At 44.3% G+C, this 20,151-nt stretch overlaps 1 protein-coding gene across 4 annotated transcripts in view; it reads left to right on the top strand.

Annotated features, from left to right (window-relative positions):
* USP15 (ubiquitin specific peptidase 15) overlaps positions 1-20,151 on the top strand; it is a 174,443-nt gene that overhangs the window by 99,033 nt on the left and 55,259 nt on the right. For 2 of the 4 annotated variants that reach the window (XM_075344942.1, XM_075344943.1), the window contains exons 6-8: positions 2,518-2,576; positions 6,766-6,852; positions 13,605-13,749. In XM_075344942.1, the coding sequence (XP_075201057.1) occupies positions 2,518-2,576; positions 6,766-6,852; positions 13,605-13,749 (291 nt within the window). The remainder of the gene's footprint in view (positions 1-2,517; positions 2,577-6,765; positions 6,853-13,604; positions 13,750-20,151) is intronic. The other 2 variants (XM_075344945.1, XM_075344944.1) reach the window with 1 other exon arrangement.

Genomic DNA, 20,151 nt, shown 5'->3' with positions numbered 1-20,151 from the left:
TATTTTTCGGACTATAAGACGCACCCTGGTTTTAGAGGAGGAAAATAAAATTTTAAGCAAAAAATGTGGTCATGACACACTGTTATGGGGTGAGGATCTGCTGCTGACACTGTTTTGGGGGTAATGTCTCCAAATTCTCTACTAAGGTACCCCATCCTGTTAATGATCCTCCTGCCTTGTATATGATCCTGCTCATATACCCCCATCCTGCTCATATACTAGCATCCTGCTCATATACCCACCATCCTGCTCATATACCCCCCATCCTGCTCATATACCCCCCATCCTGCTCATATACCCCCCATCCTGCTCATATAAACCCCCATCCTGCTCATATACCCCCTATCCTGCCCATATACCCCCTATCCTGCTCATTTACCCCCTATCCTGCTCATATACCCCCTATCCTGCTCATATATCCCCCTATCCTGCTGATATAGCCCCCATCCTGCTCACACATACCCCCATCCTGCTCATATACCCCCCATCATGCTCATATACCCCCCATCCTGCTCATATACCCCCATCCTGCTCATATACCCCCCATCCTGCTCATATACCCCCATCCTGCTCATATACCCCCATCCTGCTCATATACCCCCCATCCTGCTCATATACCCCCCATCCTGCTCATATACCCCCCATACTGCTCATATACCCCCATCCTGCTCATATACCCCCCATCCTGCTCATATACCCCCCATCCTGCTCATATACCCCCCATCCTGCTCATATACCCCCCCATCCTGCTCATATACCCCCCCATCCTGCTCATATACCCCCCCATCCTGCTCATATACCCCCCCATCCTGCTCATATACCCCCCCATCCTGCTCATATACCCCCCCATCCTGCTCATATACCCCCCCATCCTGCTCATATACCCCCCATCCTGCTCATATACCCCCCATCCTGCTCATATACCCCCCATCCTGCTCATAATATACCCCCATCCTGGTATATGGCCTGTATCCGTTGGCACAGAAAAAAAATAAACATTTATAATCACTTTCCTCACTCCCTGCAGTATCGATCATCTTTTTTTCTCTGTCTCAGCAGCAGCGCCGCTGACCTGTGTGGAACCGTCCCCCTGAAGCATCATGATGTCTCCCTGTCTGTGCCGGTTAGCTGATCAGTGTGGACACTAGCGGCGCGCACAGCGATGACATCATCGCTGATCTCCCCGCTCTCTACACAGATCAGCTGGCTGGCAGACAGGAGGACATCGCGAAGCTGCAGGGGAACGGTGATAGGTGAGTATACTAATTCACTACACCCCGGGCTGATAATGATGCGCGGGGAGCAGTGAATACAGCCGCACATGATCACTCCAGGCTGTAGTTGCCAGGGGTGATCATGCGAACCGGCTGTTTATTATGCGTGCACCCCACGCCCATCACCCCGCCCACTTGTTAGCGCCGGCTTTAGCGCTGAGAGATGATGGGCGGGATGATGGGCGTGCATATGAAATGAGCGGGCCCACGTGGTCACGGCAGGCTGCTACAACCTGCTCATGCCACCGATGACCTGCTCCACCGCAGCACCCTCATTCTCTGCAGCCTTACATTCAGACTATAAGACGCACTCCCCACTTTCCCCCAACATTTGGGGGGGAAAATGTGCGTCTTATAGTCCGAAAAATATGGTATCTCTAGTTCTAATATAAAAAAAGAGGAGTCCATGTTAAGGACATTGATCTGTTAGCTGAATGATAGCTGAATGTCTTTTCCAATTGAAAGTGTTGTTTAAAAATTCAATCCTTATCTTCCTAGAGAGGTATTTTCAGATAGTGCTTGTAAAAACAAGAGCTTTCGCATTTACTACTAAAATTTTCCGACATTCTAAATAGATTTACAGTTTTTTGTTTATTTATACAACTCGTTGCCCAGGAGACCGTCCCCATCAGCGGTCCAGCTTGTAAGCACTGCACTCAAGCTGTCGGAATTAAGAGCGCGCTTGAGAAATCTGGACAGCTTCAGTGCAGTGCTTAATCAAAGAGAAGTAGTAGAAGTAGTTCGGCCACCGCTTCTTGAGAGCCGTGATAGCCAGTCTACTGTAAACAAGTGTCAGAATCTCAAAAATGACTGCAGATTTTAATAAGCCCTAATTTCAAAGTGCTTGTGTTTAAAAACCTATTAACCTTATACTCTAGAGGACGTTCCGCTTAGGAATCACTCCTATTTTGAAGGACTTGAGTCATTTGAAAATTTTATGTATTGGCACTGTGAGGATAATGTTTCTTTTTAACCTTTGGGTCTTCCAACGAAGAAATTTTCTAAGCAAATCACCCATTTTTAAATTTGATATATTAACCCCTCCGTCTATGTTCCAAGAAAGAGCTTCTCCATAGTAACTCCTGTTTTCCTAGACTCGATGAGGCATTCTCATAAATGGACTGTCATTTCCATGAATGGCCATCTTGTAATACTGCTTTTCAGTGTAACAGCCACTTAAGGGAATATGCTTTTTAGTTTTGTAAGCTTTTATATTTCTGTTTTGTTTGTTCTTTTTGCACAGATGTTGGTAATAGAACAGAGAAGCCAAGATGGTCAGTGGCCAAGAGGTTCAATGCCGAAGTAAGTTGCTTATTTGTTTAATTGGACATATGTAGATTAAAAGTCACTTAATTTTCTTAAATCAAAGGCAACAGGACATTCACAGTGGAGGATAAAGAGGTTGTCCACTACTTTACATTGATGGTCTATTCGTAGAATAGGTCATCAATGTCTGGTCTGCCAGGGTCCAACACCCTGTACCCCCACCGGTCAGCTGTCCTTGGTCCCAGCGGTAACAAGCAGACGGAAATGTTCAGTGTTCCGCATCTGCTCCGTTTTGTTAGCAGCCACGGCCGGATACTACAAATTTGCCTCCTGTTGATCTGAATGGGAGGCAGATGTGCAGTACCTGGCCGCAGCCACTATCAGAAGATGGAGCAGTGCCGGAGCTGAGCATTTCTGGCTGCCTGCTGCCGCCGCTGAGACCGAGACCAGCTGATCGGTGGGAGTGCGGGGTGTCGAACCCTGGCCGATCAGAAATTGATGACCTATTCTAAGGATAGTGCATCAATTAAAAAGTAGTGGACAACCGCTTTAAATGATAAATCAGTTTTACTGTTGTTCTATAGTTTTAAAATTATTGTATCCTTAGAAGATTAACTATTGTGTAGCTTCAGTTTTATGGTAAACATATTTTTAAGGTGTTTGTTTTGGGGTTTTTTTCTCCATCTCATTTTATGTATATAAAAAATCTAACATTTTGGAAAACCTATCTCTAATTACTGGTAAAAGAAGCTCAGACTAGAAGTTACCCATGTACAGAAAATAGAATTTATAATTCTAAATTAACAACAGAAAGAGGGAAGAAAACAAAAGAATATGCTCTACTATCTGGTTTTAAATTATTATATAAATAATATAGATTGTACTTTCTCTTTTAAAGGGGTTGTTCCCTTTCAGAAAATTTCTACCCAGGTTGCAGTTTGTTAAAACATAAATCGCTCTTTGCTCACTTTGTCCTGGTACATGTCTCCACCGCTGCTTCCGGTATCTGGCATTGACGGCATCGCAGATGGCATGGCAGCCAATCGGTGAACTCAGCAGCTCTGAAGGAGGCATTCCCACAAGCACATCTGATTGGTTTTCAACATGACATCAGCAACACAGTCAATGCCAGACAGAAGGAGCAGGGGCCAACTTGCCGGTGGACCCGCGGATGTTGAACACATATGGGACAACAGCCAAGGACAACCTCTTTATCAATTCTTAGAGATTTTTTTTTTTTTATTTTTAATGACACTTGAATTTTTATATTCAGCATGATCCACTGGTACATATAAATTGAAAGAACAGTTTAATAAATGAGACGATAACGTGTGAACATGGAAACTTTCATTAGTACCATTAAAAACTTCAGCTTGCCCTGCAAAAATAAAGTGTCCCCCCCCCCCCATTATCCAAAAAAAAATTAAAAAATTCCAGGTCTTGGAAAATGATCATCAAATAAATTATCCAGAATTTTAAAAGCAGTCAAATAAAAAAATAAATAAGTAAACTAATTTTTATAGCAGTAATCGTCCTGACCTGCAGAGTCAAGATACCAGGTCATTTTTACTGAACATGAAACTACATAAAAATGAAATGCAAGAAACAGTGGCAGAATGGTAGGGATATTTTTTTTTTTTTTTTTTTACCGCATCACCCCACTTGGAATTTTTCATGTTTTTCACTAAACCATATATAAAAATGAATGGTGGCATTCAAAACTGCAGTTTTTCTTGCAAAAATATGTCCATATGTTATGACTCTTGAAAGAAAAAGAGGATGACCGTGTTTACATCCCTTTAGTTTTCCAGAGAAATCCGTGGATTTAGAGGATCTATTACTATTATCTAGAGGTTTGGGACAATACAAAGTAGGCAGTTCTTGACGAGGGAAATGTTTTGGTCATATCTAGGTTCAGAAACACTAGCAAACATCTATGAAGTGGGTTCACATTCTTTGTGTACTAATATTAGTCTTAAAGGGGACTTGGACAACCCCTCCTCATTGCCCTTGTTCGCCCCCATAAAAAATATATATAGTCCTCTGTTCCCACAATGTCTGAAGCCACATGACATTTTTATGAGACGCAGGCCCCGCAATCAATCAGCATCTGGCGTCTGTCTCCCTGCCTTTAGTCATTTTAGCGGAATGTGAATGCTGCACTGACCTCCTTCTCAAACGTCCAAAGGCAGGGAAAAGGAAGCTGGCTCTGATTTGGTCTCGGGGCCCGCGTGTAATAACAATGTCATGTGGGCCTCGAAAATGCGGCTTCAGATATCACTGGAACCGGCACGCACCGGAAGTGAGTATAGGCTTCTTTTTAAGGGGGCGAACAAAGAGAATGAACAAGTAGTGGACAACTCCTTTAAGACCGGAATATGACATATAGTTTCTGTATGTATAAAGGTTGGCACTAAATAAGAGTGTATCCTAAAGATCACAGATAGGGTTAGTTCACCTAACCAGTGTCTTCACCATGTGTATTGATTTCTGGATTTAACTGGGATGGTGTTCATATAAGTTGGTGGACCTGCTGTGGACAATTCCAAAATATTAAAGACAAAATTCATAGCAAAATTTAAATGTTACCATTTATATCTTCAAAATAATATTAGCGTTAATTTAATTAATTCCTTCCTGAGATATGACATATCAAGTCATATTAAGTTCTTGACATTGACACCGGCTCAGAAACTGAACTTGCATAATTCCCAGCAGATGATAGCTGTTCCCTGCTGTTAACTCTTTAATTCTGCTGTCAATCTCTGACATTAACATTTCCAGAGCACGGCCCTGTGGAGTGCTGATCAACCTGCCCATTGGCCCCCCATGACGCCGTTGCCAGGTGGCAAAGGGTTGCCATTACAATTGAACACATCAATTTGCAGGACTCTGGTCCAGAATCCAGTTCAGTGGGCCTTCCATCTAGCCACCAGGTACCACTGACCTGGACATGAAATCGCAAATCGATTCCCTTATCTCTAAGTGCTATGACATATGAAGGCCTGGTGAAGATCCTCATGCCTGCCATGATGGTACTTCTGTGTAGACCAGCTTGTGGCATTCATAGGAGACCGTTATTTTCAACTATGTACTGCAAAATTGTTGTGTAAGTGATCGGATGATTGCAGTTTTAAGTCACCTAAAAGGACTAATAAAGTAAAAAATTAAATAATAAGAAAATAATAATAATAATTTTGTTGCTTTGGTTTTTCTCTCCACAATCTGAAATCTTAACAATAAACCTATTTGGTTTCTGCGCGTCCATGAATATCTGGTAACAAGAAAAAACTGAAGACTCCAGAATTGAGATTTTTTCGGACGCCACAACACTGCAAAAAAGATAATGTTATTAATGAAAACGTCAGCTTTTTGAGACTGTGATCCTAGCTCACTTCAGGTCATTAACCAGGTCATCCCTTGTAGTTCTGGGATGATTCCTAACCGTTCTCAGAATCATCCTTGCCCCATGAGGCGAGATCTCGCATGGAATCCCGGACCGAGTAAGTTTCACGGTCATCTTCTGTTTCTCCCATTTTCTAATAGTTGTGCCACCAAGCTTTCTTGCCTATTGTACTGTTGCCCATCCCAGCCTCATGCAAGTCTACAATTTAATCCCTGGTGTGCTTAGGCAGCTCTTTGGTCTTGGTTATGGTGGAGAGGTTGGAGTGTAATTGATTGTGTGGACAGGTGTCCTTTACACAGGCAACAAATTCAAACAGGTGAAATTAATACAGGTAATGTGTGCAGAGTTGGAGGGCTTCTCACAATGTGATTTTTCTGGTTTTTGTTTTTTTATATTCATTCTGCCACAGTTGAAGTGTACCTACAATAAAAATTACAGACCCCCATTCTATGTAGGTGGGAAAACTTTCAAAATCGGCAATGTATCAAATACGTAATTTTCCGTGTGTGTGTGTGTGTGTGTGTGTGTGTGTATATATAATATAAAAAAAACATTTTTGTCCAAGTGCACACAGATATAGTATACCTATACAGTAGGCATGTATGATATGTTTCTTTTCTCACTTTCCTTCTGTATGGTTTATATGTTCTGTGTTAGGACTGTCCTAGTCAGGCATCATATTGCATTACTCCATCACTGACTAGGGTCTTTATCTAGAAACTGATGCAAGTATCATTGGTCTCGTGAGTGGCTCACAATTTTCATTTCCTGACTCTGTCCTAATCCACCATTCCTCCTCACTGTCTCCATGTCTTGAAGATCTGCAGGTGCACCACAATGTTCAGCATTACCAAAGATATCTACTCCATCCCTCTCAAATAATTATAGCAACTTCAGCAACAGAAAGTAAGCACCGTGGCCTGGAGTGTGTTGTACCCAACGTCGTCCTTTTGAGTGGATTTGCTCTTTGCCTTCCCAGTAAATCACAACTTGTCCCAATTTCGCTTTCCTGCAAGTTTATTTTTTTTCTCCGCTTAATTTGGTTTTTTAGTGTTTTTTACTATTCATTCCAAGTTTTTGATATCTCTGACGCCTTGGATGATTAATGTTATGCATTTATTTGCATTGGTGTCTTAATTTTTACGTTTGACACACATAATAAAGGGAAGAAAATGTTCCTATTTAAAGTGACTATCACCTAATAAAAATTAATCTCACTATTTCTTTAAAGTAAAGCCCGTCCAACAGTAAGGCTCAGTCTACCACCGAGATCCCAGATAGAATTGTTATTTTTTATTTTATTTTGCAGAAGAAAAAGTGACCAGTTGCGTTACTTATTTAAGTTATAACTAAGGCAATAAGTTAAAACAGCAAAAATGGAGCTTCATGCTAAGGGGGATCTTCACTCTGAGATGGAACTTCACTTTAAGGGGGAGCTTCACTCTAATATATTTGGAGTTAAAGGGAACCTGTCATCAGAAATTTTGCTTTAAACCTAAAAGTTTCCCCCTCTGCAGCTTCTGGGCTGCATTCTAGCAGGGTCCTGTACTTTTTGTGGCCCCTTTTAAGCCAAATTAAATACTTTATAAACTTGTACCTTTTGCTATATAAATTTTGTAAATCATCCATGAGTGCGGGCTCTCTGCTGACCGTTGCTATTCCTCCAGCAGATTTACGCCGCTCCCCAACGCTGAATTTCATATCTCAGGACGCCGCCCCTGGGCGCCCGTGGTCCCGCGCATGCGCTGTGCGACTGTAGCCGGACTGTGCACTGTGTGCACGTGTGACCGCTGGTGACGTTTTGCGCAGGCGCGAGGTTATAGGCGGCGCTGTGAGTGTCATCAGCAAGTGCCGCCCATAACCTCGTGACCGCACGTTCCCCTCTTCCTCCAGCGTTCTGCGCAAGCGCTTGCTGGCCAGATGACCCGACGTCACCTCTTTCCCATCTTGCCCTGCTGCAGGGTAAGATGGGAAGGAGGTGACGTCAGGTCATTTGGCCGGCGAGCGCTTGCGCAGAACGCTGGAGGCAGTGGGGGAAAGCGCGTCCTTGAGATTATGGGCGGGCACTTGTGATGAAATCACAGCACCGCCCATAATCTCGTGCTTGTGACACACGTTACCAGCGATACTGGCGTGGGCGGCACCTCGGGCGCAGTGGGCGGCGTCCTGATGGATGAAATGGAGCGGAGGGGGACAGCAACGGTCAGCAGAGAGCCCGCCCCCATGGACGATTTACAAAATAACATAGCAAAAGGTACAAGTTTATAAAGTATTTAATTTGGTTTAAAAGGGGCCACAAAAAGTACAGGAACCTTGCTAGAATGCAGCCCAGGAGCTGCAGAGGGGGAAACGTTTAGGTTTCAAGCTAAATTTCTGATGACAGGTTCCCTTTAACCATCATTTTGTTATAGGAAAGACAGAAAGACCTTCATATCTCATAATTATCACACCTCTATCAAATTAAATCCACAAAAATTTAATTTCATGATCATAAGGTGCAATTTATTGATACATATACAAAATTTATTAAAGGGATATCATCTGGAAAAACACAGGATACAGAGAGTGAGTGTAAAATCACAGTAAAAACAGGGGGGGTTGTCTGAAGGGTCAGACTCAAAAATCATTAACATATAAGGGAAAATCCATTGGATGCATTCAGATGCTGCCATACAGTCAGGATTCATGTGACTGAGTATGTGTAACACTTATTGGAACCCCCTACATCGCATGCAAATTGGCTGCTTGATCCATTGTCTTGGTCTAAATACATCCAATGGATTTTCCCTTATATGTTAATGATTTTTGAGTCTGACCCTTCAGACACCCCCAAACCCCCCCCCCCCCCTGTTTTTACTGTGATTTTACAAACTCTGTATCCTGTGTTTTTCCGGATGATATCCCTTTAATAAATTTTTTTATATTTACCAATAAAATTGCACTTTATGATCATTGTCACAAACCACCGGGGGGGTCACTCAGAAATCCCCCGCGCTGGCTACCAGTACGTCACAATCGGGGGGTAACAAGTGGGGGTCACCCCTCCTTTATACCTCCCGACCGACAGACAGAGCACGTGACGCGCTCTCTAGCGCCCCTCTTATAGTCAGGCCAATTATGGAATTGGCCGACGATAAGCAAGGAGGCCGCTATACTACTTATGCCGATTATTGAAGGGTCCCCGGTGAGAGTAGGGTATATATTTCCCCGACCTCCGCGGGCGGAATATATAAAACCTCCCCGAATCTCACTGGCCTCCCCACAATAATCCTTGGCACAACTCGCTGCCACCAACCGCTTCACGGTAACTATTAGCCGAACACACGGACGTGGGATTCAAGATCGAGATAACAGAACAGCCCAAGATTAATTATATAATTTAATCAGCCTAAAGCACACTAGAAACTACAATATATACAATAGGGAATCTACAGAATATACATATGTCAGAGTACAGTTACAGATAAAACATGGTTTACAAACAGGTATGCAATTCAATCAGTTACCTTGTGCGTCTGGCCACAGGGGGGCGCTGTAGACCAGGTTTCTAGGAACTCCCACAGATGTTTCCTGCACGTGACCCCCAGCGAAAGAACACTGGAAAATGGCCGAAGTAGGGTTATCAACCTGGGCAAATCCAGGTCCCCTCCTACCTTCGTGACCTCAGAGGGAGCACTGCTCCACCCCTGGCTGGAGTTATGGACAAAATCCACAACATGGAATATGGCCATAACTTGGCCTGGGAGCGTCGTAGGCGGACGCCAATGCTCTCATTGTGACAGTTATGAATTTAGCTACAGAATGAGAGGACTCATGACTTGTCTACTAGTTCCCCATTGGCTGATACCACGCCTGGGGTATTTCCCAAGCTCCCGCTCCCATAAAAAGGGTGTGCCAGCATCGTCCGCATGCGGAGACACCATTTTTATGGTTGCCATATTTATCGGAAATATGGCTTGCGAGATATGAACCATTTTTTACTGGAGTCGTTCTGTCTGGATACTTCCAAGCTTGCTAATTAGATAGCAGCTCCTACCACAGGGTCACGGCAGGGAGTCATCCTGTGTCCATTGTTCCCACATCACCTAATTTCCATATCATAGGAGATGGCCATGGGATGTGACACCTTCACAGATGCTGGACATTGAGGACAAGAAGGGAGGGGGGCACTGCCAGGGAGTGATGAGCGATTATGACTGGAAGTCATAATTCATCTTCATATCCCGGGATTTGCCTCACAATCATGAAATGAAATTTTTGTGGATTTAATTTGATACAGGTGTGATAATTATGAGATATGAAGGTCTTTCTGTCTTTCCTTTGGTTTCTTTTGGTGACCATTCATACATATGGCTTGTGAAAAAAATGGACCTGTTTATTCAATTGGTTTTGTTCTATCATTTTTTTGTAGTCTGACTTTTGGAAGGGATACTGGTCCATTATAAGATGCAAAGAAAAACCTACTCCTCTACTAACTTGCATGCTTTCTGAGAAATTATTCCTAAAACTAGTTTAGTTCTCCAGTGAATAACGAGGTATAAATTCCTATCTAATTATTCCTTTGACAACAATTTAACAAGAACATACAATTTTCTGCATGTTTGCAGTTGATTTTCTTTTTCTTTCAAGCGTATTGAAAATGGCGTGATTTGCACCAGCATGACTTGTTTTTGTTGCTCTTTACTTCAATGCATGTTACAACTTGCATTTGACTCTCATTTGAAGCAGACCATGTATGTGCGCACGTTGCTTTTTACCTGCTTTTTACCTGCTTTTTTGCTGCTTTTTCTTCTGCGCTGTTTAATGCCAAAATGGATGTGTTCTTCTATTCAAGCAAAGTCTATGGGAATTTGGGTTTCTTGTTCACACTATGTTGTTCAAAATGCTGCCTTTTTGTGGCAGAACTTTGGTCAAAAACTCAGCTTTGCAGTGCAAAACCCAAATGGCAAAAACAATTGACATGTTGCTTCTTTGAAAAGCTGAGTTTTTGACCAAACTTCTGCCACAAAAAGGCAGCATTTTGAACAACATAGTGTGAACAAGAAACCCAAATTCCCATAGACTTTGCTTGAATAGAAGAACACATCCATTTTGGCATTAAACAGCGCAGAAGAAAAAGCAGCAAAAAAGCAGGTAAAAAGCAGGTAAAAAGCAACGTGCGCACATACCCTAACGCTGTTGACTCTTCCTTCAGTGATGTACTTTCCCATGTAGGTAACGCCTGACCCCCAATCACTGCGGGACAGCCTAGGTTTCCACACAACATACTGTGACACCATATGTGTATTTGATACATACCTAGCCAGCTTTTCAGTATCCAAACGCGCTTCTTTAAACTACCTTTGTGCTAATAATTTACTACTCATGGTCAAGGCATCATAAATGGATTGTTATAAAGTCTCATTATTGAACCTGAGACTGTGCCAGAAGCTGTGTGTAATGGGTAATTTGTATTTTAATGGACTTGGGTAAAAAAAAGTAATTTTACTGCTTCGGTGAAGACGATGAATTTGCATTTTGATTCCAGACAAGATGAGAATACACACGCTCAGCGTTTTCTCTCTAAGCATCTCCCAGTAGCAAGAAATCTCACTACAGTTCTACATTTACATGTTGCTTTTTTCTTTTCCTCAATTCCTAAGTTTCTGAAATGATTTTGTGTTCCGTGTATTGTTAACGCATACAAAAGAAGAATTTGAGAATAGAAGCTGATTTACAGTTCTCAATCGCAGACGCAACACATTGAATGCAGCTGTGCTTCAAGGATTACATCCGAACGCCTTCGGACCTGATAACAGCTGATTAATGGAGGTGCTATGTGTCAGACACCCACCAATATATTATCTATCCTAAGTTTAGGTCTTTGGTATTATACGCCTGGACAACGCCTTTAAAGGCGTTGTCCAGTCTAAAACAACAAGCCTGCAGTCACTCAATGTAATACACTTACATTGAGCGTGACAAAATCAGTCTAGTCGGACCCTGTCCAGGCATATGCATATGGCATATTTGCGCTCATGTGACCCCTGTTCTCGGCTCTGAGACCAGAGAATCCTCACAGTGCACACAAGGTAAGGACTCACAAATCTGCAGTCACATAAAGTGACACAGAGAGACTGCAGACTTGTCACTTTAGACCAGACAATCCCTTTAAATTCACACTATTTCATACTAGAGGCAATCAATTTTTAAGTAAAATATCCCAGAATTGCACTGAAAATAGCTGCATAAATGTATAGGGATAGAGGAAGGAAAGCGTAATTGGTGTTAAAGGGAATCTGTCACGAGGTTTCTGTTACCCCATATGAGAGCAGCAGAATGTATATACAGAGACCTTGATTCCAGTAGTGATGGGCAAACCCGGACTGTAAAATTCAAGATCCGTAGGGAAACTTAGTATCCGTGCACCGGCCCCAAACGCAGAGAGCTTAGGGAACTCCGTGAAACTATCCGTATTCGGCCATTCGGATAATTTTTAAAAAAAAAAAGAAAAATAAAGAAAATAGAGAATAAGGCTGGATCATTATACTTACTGAGTTTTCTGCACAACTGTAACAATTCTTCCGGGGACGCTCATTACCTTCATACATATTCACTGCTTACCACTGGCAGCCCTGGCTTCTCTGATTGGTTGCAGTCAGACCGCGCCTCCTCCCTGTGTGACAGCATGTGACTGCTTTGATTCATACACGCTGTCTGCGTCTCTATAGTGATGTAAAAATAAATTTAAAAAAAGGCTTTGCTTCATTAGCATATGAATTAAAGTGCTAATTTCTCAGGAATGCAGCACCTGGTAAAAAATATAAATGTGTAAATTAATTTACAATTCAAAGATCTTCACGTCCATCTATATGGTTTAGGGGCTTGATTTTATTGACAAATTCCCTTTAAGCCAGTGAAATTTATGGTGTCAAAGATCATGTCATCAGTTATATGATTTTAATGTGTAAATGCTGTACAGAAGAAGGCGAATCATTGTTCTCTCCCTCATTCTCTTCCACTATTTCACCCAGAACATTTTTGAGGGCGTTAACACGATCATTTTTGAGTCACTATATATGTAGTTACGGACTATTTTTGGATTATTCTTTCTTTTACAATGAGTGTGTCTGCCTCAATCTTTTCTGCCTCTATTTTATTCAATGTATGTTTCTATTTTTCTCTCTGAAACTGGAAGGTAATGTCACCATAGATGTATTTTGGCATTTTCCATCCTTGATTTTCGGATTAAGTTGTGCACTGTGGAAAGTTTCCCCGCGGGGTATAGCTGTATAGATCACCTAATCCTTCATTGGTCTTCTCTGTTTCCGGCTTGTGAACATCAGATCGTACTGTCCTTGTTGAACAGCTATAAATAGTTCTTTTTCTTATTGCATTGGCTTTTAGATACACCAGCAGCCCTGGGAATTTAGCTGTATCGTCCGTAATTAAATAGCCAATATTGAATAGTGAAACGGCATATAAGAGCACTAAAACGCAGATCATTGATCAAATGCTGCTGGATATGTTTTAATATTAAATGTTTAAGTTTGGATGTACCTATAGAAAATCGAGGGAACACATACAATTTCTGGGTATAAATATATTTTAAGAGAAATTATTGGAATTCCTGGCAACGTTATTCCATTTGCATTTAACCATGCGGGGTTTTTTTCCAGTGTGAAAAATTCTAACTATTGCCTACCTTCATATGCTGCCTACAAGAACTATGAATACTCTGAGCCCGGAAGACACAATGAGCAGCCAGGACTTTGTGGCCTAAGTAACCTGGGGAACACTTGTTTTATGAATTCTGCAATTCAGGTACAATATCATTCATTTCACTCTAATGTTGGATAATACCACAAGTGCCAGGCTGGGAAATGCTTTTACAGCTTGAATTTTAGCTATTAAGACATATCCACTCTCTATGAAGTGGGATAATAAAATGTCATGAGCTGCAGAGAAGTGGAAGTGATAAAGAGAAAGACATCAGAGTATCAGTAAATTGTCAGAATTGGGAGCCATACAAACACATGGATCTGTGTATGATTATATAACACACATATACAGGAGGTGCTTCTGAGTCAGGAACGAGCTGCTTTATAAGAACTGCTCCTGTGCACTGAGCCTCTGCATACAAACCATGGATGGTCTTCTACATATCTCTTCTCCAGAAGTGATACCTAAAAGTCAGGGTTAAGGGGGCTTTTCACGCTACGACATCGCTAATGCGAACTCGTTGGGGTCACGGAATTGGTGACGCACATCCGGCCGCATTAGCGATGCCGTTGCGTGTAACACCGATGAGCGATTTTGCATCGTTGCAAAAACGTGCAAAATCGCTCATCGGTGACATGGGGGTCTATTCTCAAAAATCGTTACTACAGCAGTAATGAGGTTGTTCCTCGTTCCTGCGGCAGCACACATCGCTCCGTGTGACACCGCAGGAACGAGGAAGCTCTCCTTACCTGCCTCCCGGCCGCTATGCGGAAGGAAGGAGGTGGGCGAGATGTTACGTCCCACTCAGCTCCGCCCCTCCGCTGCTATTACTCGGCCGCTCAGTGACGTCGCTGTGACGCCGCACGGACTGCCCCCTTAGAAAGGAGGCGGTTCGCCGGTCACAGCGACGTCGCTAGGAAGGTAAGTATGTGTGACGGGTCTAGGCGATGTTGTGCGCCACGGGCAGCGATTTGCCCGTGTCGCGCAACAGATGGGGGCGGGTACCCACACTAGCGATATCGGGACCGATATCGCAGTGTGTAAAGCCCGCTTTAGAGTAGTCATTCCAGTGGCTATCACTTGATTCCACTTAAAGGGAATCTGTCAGCAGGTTTTTGCAACTTCAGGCCCCGTCACACACAGAGATAAATCTTTGGCAGATCTGTGGTTGCAGTGAAATCATGGACATATTGTTCCATTTGTACACAGCCACAAACCTGGCACTGATTGTCCACAATTTCACTGCAACCACAGATCTGCCGCCGATTTCACTGTGTGAGACAGGGCCTTTCATCTAAGAACATTATGTTGTACACAAGAGATCTTGAATCCAACTATTTATCACTTAGATTACTGGGTGCAGCGTTCTGACGCAATCAGAATTTTTAGATTTAGTTATGTAGCAGAGTTGAGAGAGCTGTCCCGCCCACACCAGGCCCTCAATAGAGGTTGTACAGTAACAGTAAGGTGCCAATCAGGGGTATACCGAACTGCCGTGTGTGTGACATTGTAGTCCGAGCAATGATGAGTCTTGCCGCTTAAAGGGGTATTCCCTTCTCCAAGATCTTATCCCAATATGTAGTAGGTGTAGTAATAATAATATTGTTAAAAATCCACATTTGACTTTTAGGATCACAACTTCCAATAGGTGGCGCTGCAATAGAGTTTGTCTCCTTTCCTGGAGAGACAATTTGAATATTTTGCAGAGGGGCATGGCAGCTATAAGTCCCCTTACTGGCAGCCAGACTGGCTTGCAAAGTCTCCTTAAGGAGAATAGTTTTCCCCCGTGGTCCCCACAAAGCTTCTCATGAGCCAGATCAGACACCCCATACTTTGCACGGACGAGGGGCAAGCACCCCGAAACACCGTGTCTGCAAATTGGGATTCTGACCTGGTTTATATATCCTAGGTCATATGCAAAGGATTGTTAAAAATCCACATTTGGCTTTTAGGATCGCTACTTCCAATAGGTGGCGCTGCGCTAGAGTTTGTCTCCTGTCCTGGAGAGAAAATTTGTAATAATAATAATATTAGCAGATACCTCCCAATTTGAAATGTAGTATAGTTCTCCTGATATAGCCATGTCTCTTACCTCATGTGCAGGGCATTGCATCGTAGGTATCCAAGGTTACGGCCACGAGCAACTAACTATCAGTATATGAGTGGACATAACCATGGATACTTAAGCTAAAATGCCCTGCACATGACGTAAATGGCATCACTATATCAGGAGAATTATACTACATTTTTAATTGATGATATTTGCTATTATTATTATTACTAGAAGGTGGCCCGATTCTAACGCATCGGGTATTCTAGAATTTATTGTGTAGTTAATGTATGATTTTTGTTTATATATATATAGATGTTGTTGTGTGTAGTTGCCAAGTGTTTGTGTAGGGCACTGTAAATGTTCTGGGTGTTGTCTGGGTGTGGCGGTGTGTGAGAGCGGTGTTGTTTGTGTGTTGCGTTGTTTGTGGAGCGCTGTGTGGCTGAAGCGTTGTGTGTGTGTGGTGCTGTGTGTGTTGCGCGGTTTGTGAGGGTGTGTGTGTGTGTGGGGTGCATGTGTGTTTTGGGGGGAGGTATGTTTTGTGCAGTGTGCGTTGGAGGAGTAGTCCTGGGGAGAGCGGAGTATAATAGGAGGAGTAGTCCTGGGGAAAGAGGAGGTTATTAGGAGTAGTCGTCCTGGGGAGAGAGGAGTATAATAGGAGGAGTAGTCCTGGGGGGAGAGGATTATAATAGGATGAGTAGTCCTGGGGGAGAGGTGGACAATAGGAGGAGTTGTCCTGGGGAGAGAGGAGTCTAATAGGAGGAGTAGTCCTGGGGAAAGAGGAGGTTATTAGGAGTAGTCGTCCTGGGGAGAGAGGAGTATAATAGGAGGAGTAGTCCTAGAGGAAGAGGAGGATAATAGGAGGAGTAGTCCTGTGGAAAGAGGAGGATAATAGGAGGAGTAGTCCTGGGGGGAGAGGAGGATAATAGGAGGAGTAGTCCTGGGGGGAGAGAAGTATAATAGGAGGAGTAGTCCTGGGGAAAAAGGAGGTTATTAGGAGGAGTAGTCCTGGGGGGAGAGGAGGATAATAGGAGGCGAAGTCCTGGGGGGTGAGGAGTATAATAGGAGGAGTAGTCCTGGGGAAAGAGGAGGATAATAGGAGGAGTAGTCCTGGGGGAGAGGTGGACAATAGGAGGAGTTGTCCTGGGGAGAGAGGAGTCTAATAGGAGGAGTAGTCCTGGGGAATGAGGAGGTTATTAGGAGTAGTCGTCCTGGGGAGAGAGGAGTATAATAGGAGGAGTAGTCCTGGGGAAAGGGGAGGTTATTAGGAGGAGTAGTCCTGGGGAGAGAGGAGGATAATAGGAGGAGTAGTCCTGGGGGGAGAGGAAGATAATAGGAGGCGTAGTCTTGGGGGGTGAGGAGTATAATAGGATGAGTAGTCCTGGGGAGAGAGGAGGATAATAGGAGGAGTAGTCCTGAGGAGAGAGGAATCTAATAGGAGGAGTAGTCCTAGGGGGAGAGGAGTATAATAGGAGTAGTAGTCCTGGGGAGAGAGGAGGATAATAGGAGGAGTAGTCCTGAGGAGAGAGGAGGATAATAGGAGGAGTAGTCCTGGGGGGAGAGGAGGATAATAGGAGGAGTAGTCCTGGGGAGAGAGGAGGATAATAGGAGGAGTAGTCCTGTGGAGAGAGGAGTATAATAGGAGTAGTAGTCCTGGGGAAAGGGGAGGTTATTAGGAGGAGTAGTCCTGGTGGGAGAGGAAGATAATAGGAGGCGTAGTCTTGGGGGGTGAGGAGTATAATAGGAGGAGTAGTCCTGGGGAGAGAGGAGGATAATAGGAGTAGTCCTGAGGAGAGAGGAATCTAATAGGAGGAGTAGTCCTAGGGGGAGAGGAGTATAATAGGAGTAGTAGTCCTGGGGAGAGAGGAGGATAATAGGAGGAGTAGTCCTGGGGAGAGAGGAGGATAATAGGAGGAGTAGTCCTGAGGAGAGAGGAGTCTAATAGGAGGAGTAGTCCTGGGGAGAGAGGAGTATAATAGGAGGAGTAGTCCTGGGGGGAGAGGAGTATAAAAGGAGGAGTAGTCCTGGGGGAGAGAAGTATAATAGGAGGAGTAGTCCTAGGGGGAGAGTAGTATAATAGGAGGAGTAGTCCTGGGGGAGAGGAGTCTAATAGGAGGAGTAGTCCTGGGGAGAGAGGAGGATAATAGGAGGAGTAGTCCTGTGGAGAGAGGAGTATAATAGGAGGAGTAGTCCTGGGGAAAGAGAAGGATAATATGAGTAGTAGTCCCGTGGAGAGAGGAGTATAATAGGAGTAGTCCTGGGGAAAGAGGAGGTTATTAGGAGGAGTAGTCCTGGGGAGAAAGGAGTATAATAGGAGTAGTCCTGGGGAGAGAGGAGGATAATAGGAGGAGTAGTCCTGGGGAGAGAGGAGTATAATAGGAGTAGTAGTCCTGGAGGTGAGGAGTATAATAGGGGGAGTAGTCCTGGGGGGAGAGGAGGATAATAGGAGGAGTAGTCCTGAGGAGAGAGGAGTATAATAGGTGGAGTAGTCCTGGGGAGAGAGGAGGATAATAGGAGGAGTAGTCCTGGGGAGAGAGGAGGATAATTGGAGGAGTAGTCCTGGGGAGAGAGGAGTCTAATAGGAGGAGTAGTCCTGAGGAGAGAGGAGTATAATAGGAGGAGTAGTTCTGGGGAGAGAGGAGTATAATAGGAGGAGTAGTCCTGGAGGTGAGGAGTATAATAGGAGGAGTAGTCCTGGGGGGAGAGGAGGAAAATAGGAGGAGTAGTCCTGAGGAGAGAGGAGTATAATAGGTGGAGTAGTCCTGGGGAGAGAGGAGGATAATAGGAGGAGTAGTCCTGGGGAGAGAGGAGGATAATTGGAGGAGTAGTCCTGGGGAGAGAGGAGTCTAATAGGAGGAGTAGTCCTGAGGAGAGAGGAGGATAATAGGAGGAGTAGTCCTCGGGAGAGAGGAGGATAATATGAGTAGTAGTCCTGTGGAGAGAGGAGTATAATAGGAGTAGTCCTGGGGAAAGAGGAGGTTATTAGGAGGAGTAGTCCTGGGGAGAAAGGAGGATAATAGGAGGAGTAGTCCTGGGGATAGAGGAGGATAATAGGAGGAGTAGTCCTAGTGAGAGAGGAGGATAATAGGAGGAGTAGTCCTGAGGAGAGAGGAGTATAATAGGAGGAGTAGTCCTGGGGAGAGAGGAGTATAATAGGAGGAGTAGTCCTGGAGGTGAGGAGTATAATAGGAGGAGTAGTCCTGGGGAAAGAGGAGGTTATTAGGAGGAGTAGTCCTGGGGAGAGAGGAGTATAATAGGAGGAGTAGTCCTGGGGGAGAGGTGGACAATAGGAGGAGTAGTCCTGGGGAATGAGGAGGTTATTAGGAGTAGTCGTCCTGGGGAGAGAGGAGTATAATAGGAGGAGTAGTCCTGGGGAAAGAGGAGGTTATTAGGAGTAGTCGTCCTGGGGAGAGAGGAGTATAATAGGAGGAGTATTCCTGGGGGGAGAGGAGGATAATAGGAGGAGCAGTCCTCGAGGTAAGAGGAGGAGAATAGGAGGAGGAGTCCTGGGGAGAGAGGAGTATAATAGGAGGAGTAGTCCTGGGGAAAGAGGAGTATAATAGGAGGAGTAGTCCTGGGGAAAGAGGAGTATAATAGGAGGAGTAGTCCTGGAGGGAGAGGAGTATAATAGGAGGAGTAGTCCTGGGGAGAGAGGAGGATAATAGGAGGAGTAGTCCTGGGGAGAGAGGAGGATAATAGGAGGAGTAGTCCTGAGGAGAGAGGAGTATAATAGGAGGAGTAGTCCTGGGGAGAGAGGAGTATAATAGGAGTAGTAGTCCTGGGGGGAGAGGAGAATAATAGGAGGAGTAGTCCTGAGGAGAGAGGAGTATAATAGGTGGAGTAGTCCTGGGGAGAGAGGAGGATAATAGGAGGAGTAGTCCTGGGGAGAGAGGAGTCTAATAGGAGGAGTAGTCCTGGGGAGAGAGGAGTATAATAGGAGGAGTATTCCTGGGGGGAGAGGAGGATAATAGGAGGAGCAGTCCTCGAGGTAAGAGGAGGAGAATAGGAGGAGGAGTCCTGGGGAGAGAGGAGTATAATAGGAGGAGTAGTCGTGGGGAAAGAGGAGGTTATTAGGAGGAGTAGTCCTGGGGAGAGAGGAGTATAATAGGAGGAGTAGTCCTGGAGGGAGAGGAGGATAATAGGAGGAGTAGTCCTGGGGGGAGAGAAGTATAATAGGAGGAGTATTCCTGGGGGGAGAGGAGGATAATAGGAGGAGCATTCCTCGAGGTGAGAAGAGGAGAATAGGAGGAGTAGTCCTGGGGAGAGAGGAGTATAATAAAAGGAGTAGTCCTGGGGAGAGAGGAGTATAATAGGAGAAGTAGTCCTGGGGGGGAGAGGAGGATAATGGGTGGAGTAGTCCTGAGGTGAGAGGAGTATAATAGGAGGAGTAGTTCTGGGGAGAGAGGAGTATAATAGGAGGAGTAGTCCTGGAGGTGAGGAGTATAATAGGAGGA

This window comes from Anomaloglossus baeobatrachus, chromosome 4 (assembly GCF_048569485.1).
Source record: "Anomaloglossus baeobatrachus isolate aAnoBae1 chromosome 4, aAnoBae1.hap1, whole genome shotgun sequence".
Taxonomy (NCBI): Eukaryota; Metazoa; Chordata; class Amphibia; order Anura; family Aromobatidae; genus Anomaloglossus; species Anomaloglossus baeobatrachus.
The sequence above is the reverse complement of the archived record's forward strand: the minus strand, read 5'-3'. Positions and strand labels throughout refer to the sequence as shown.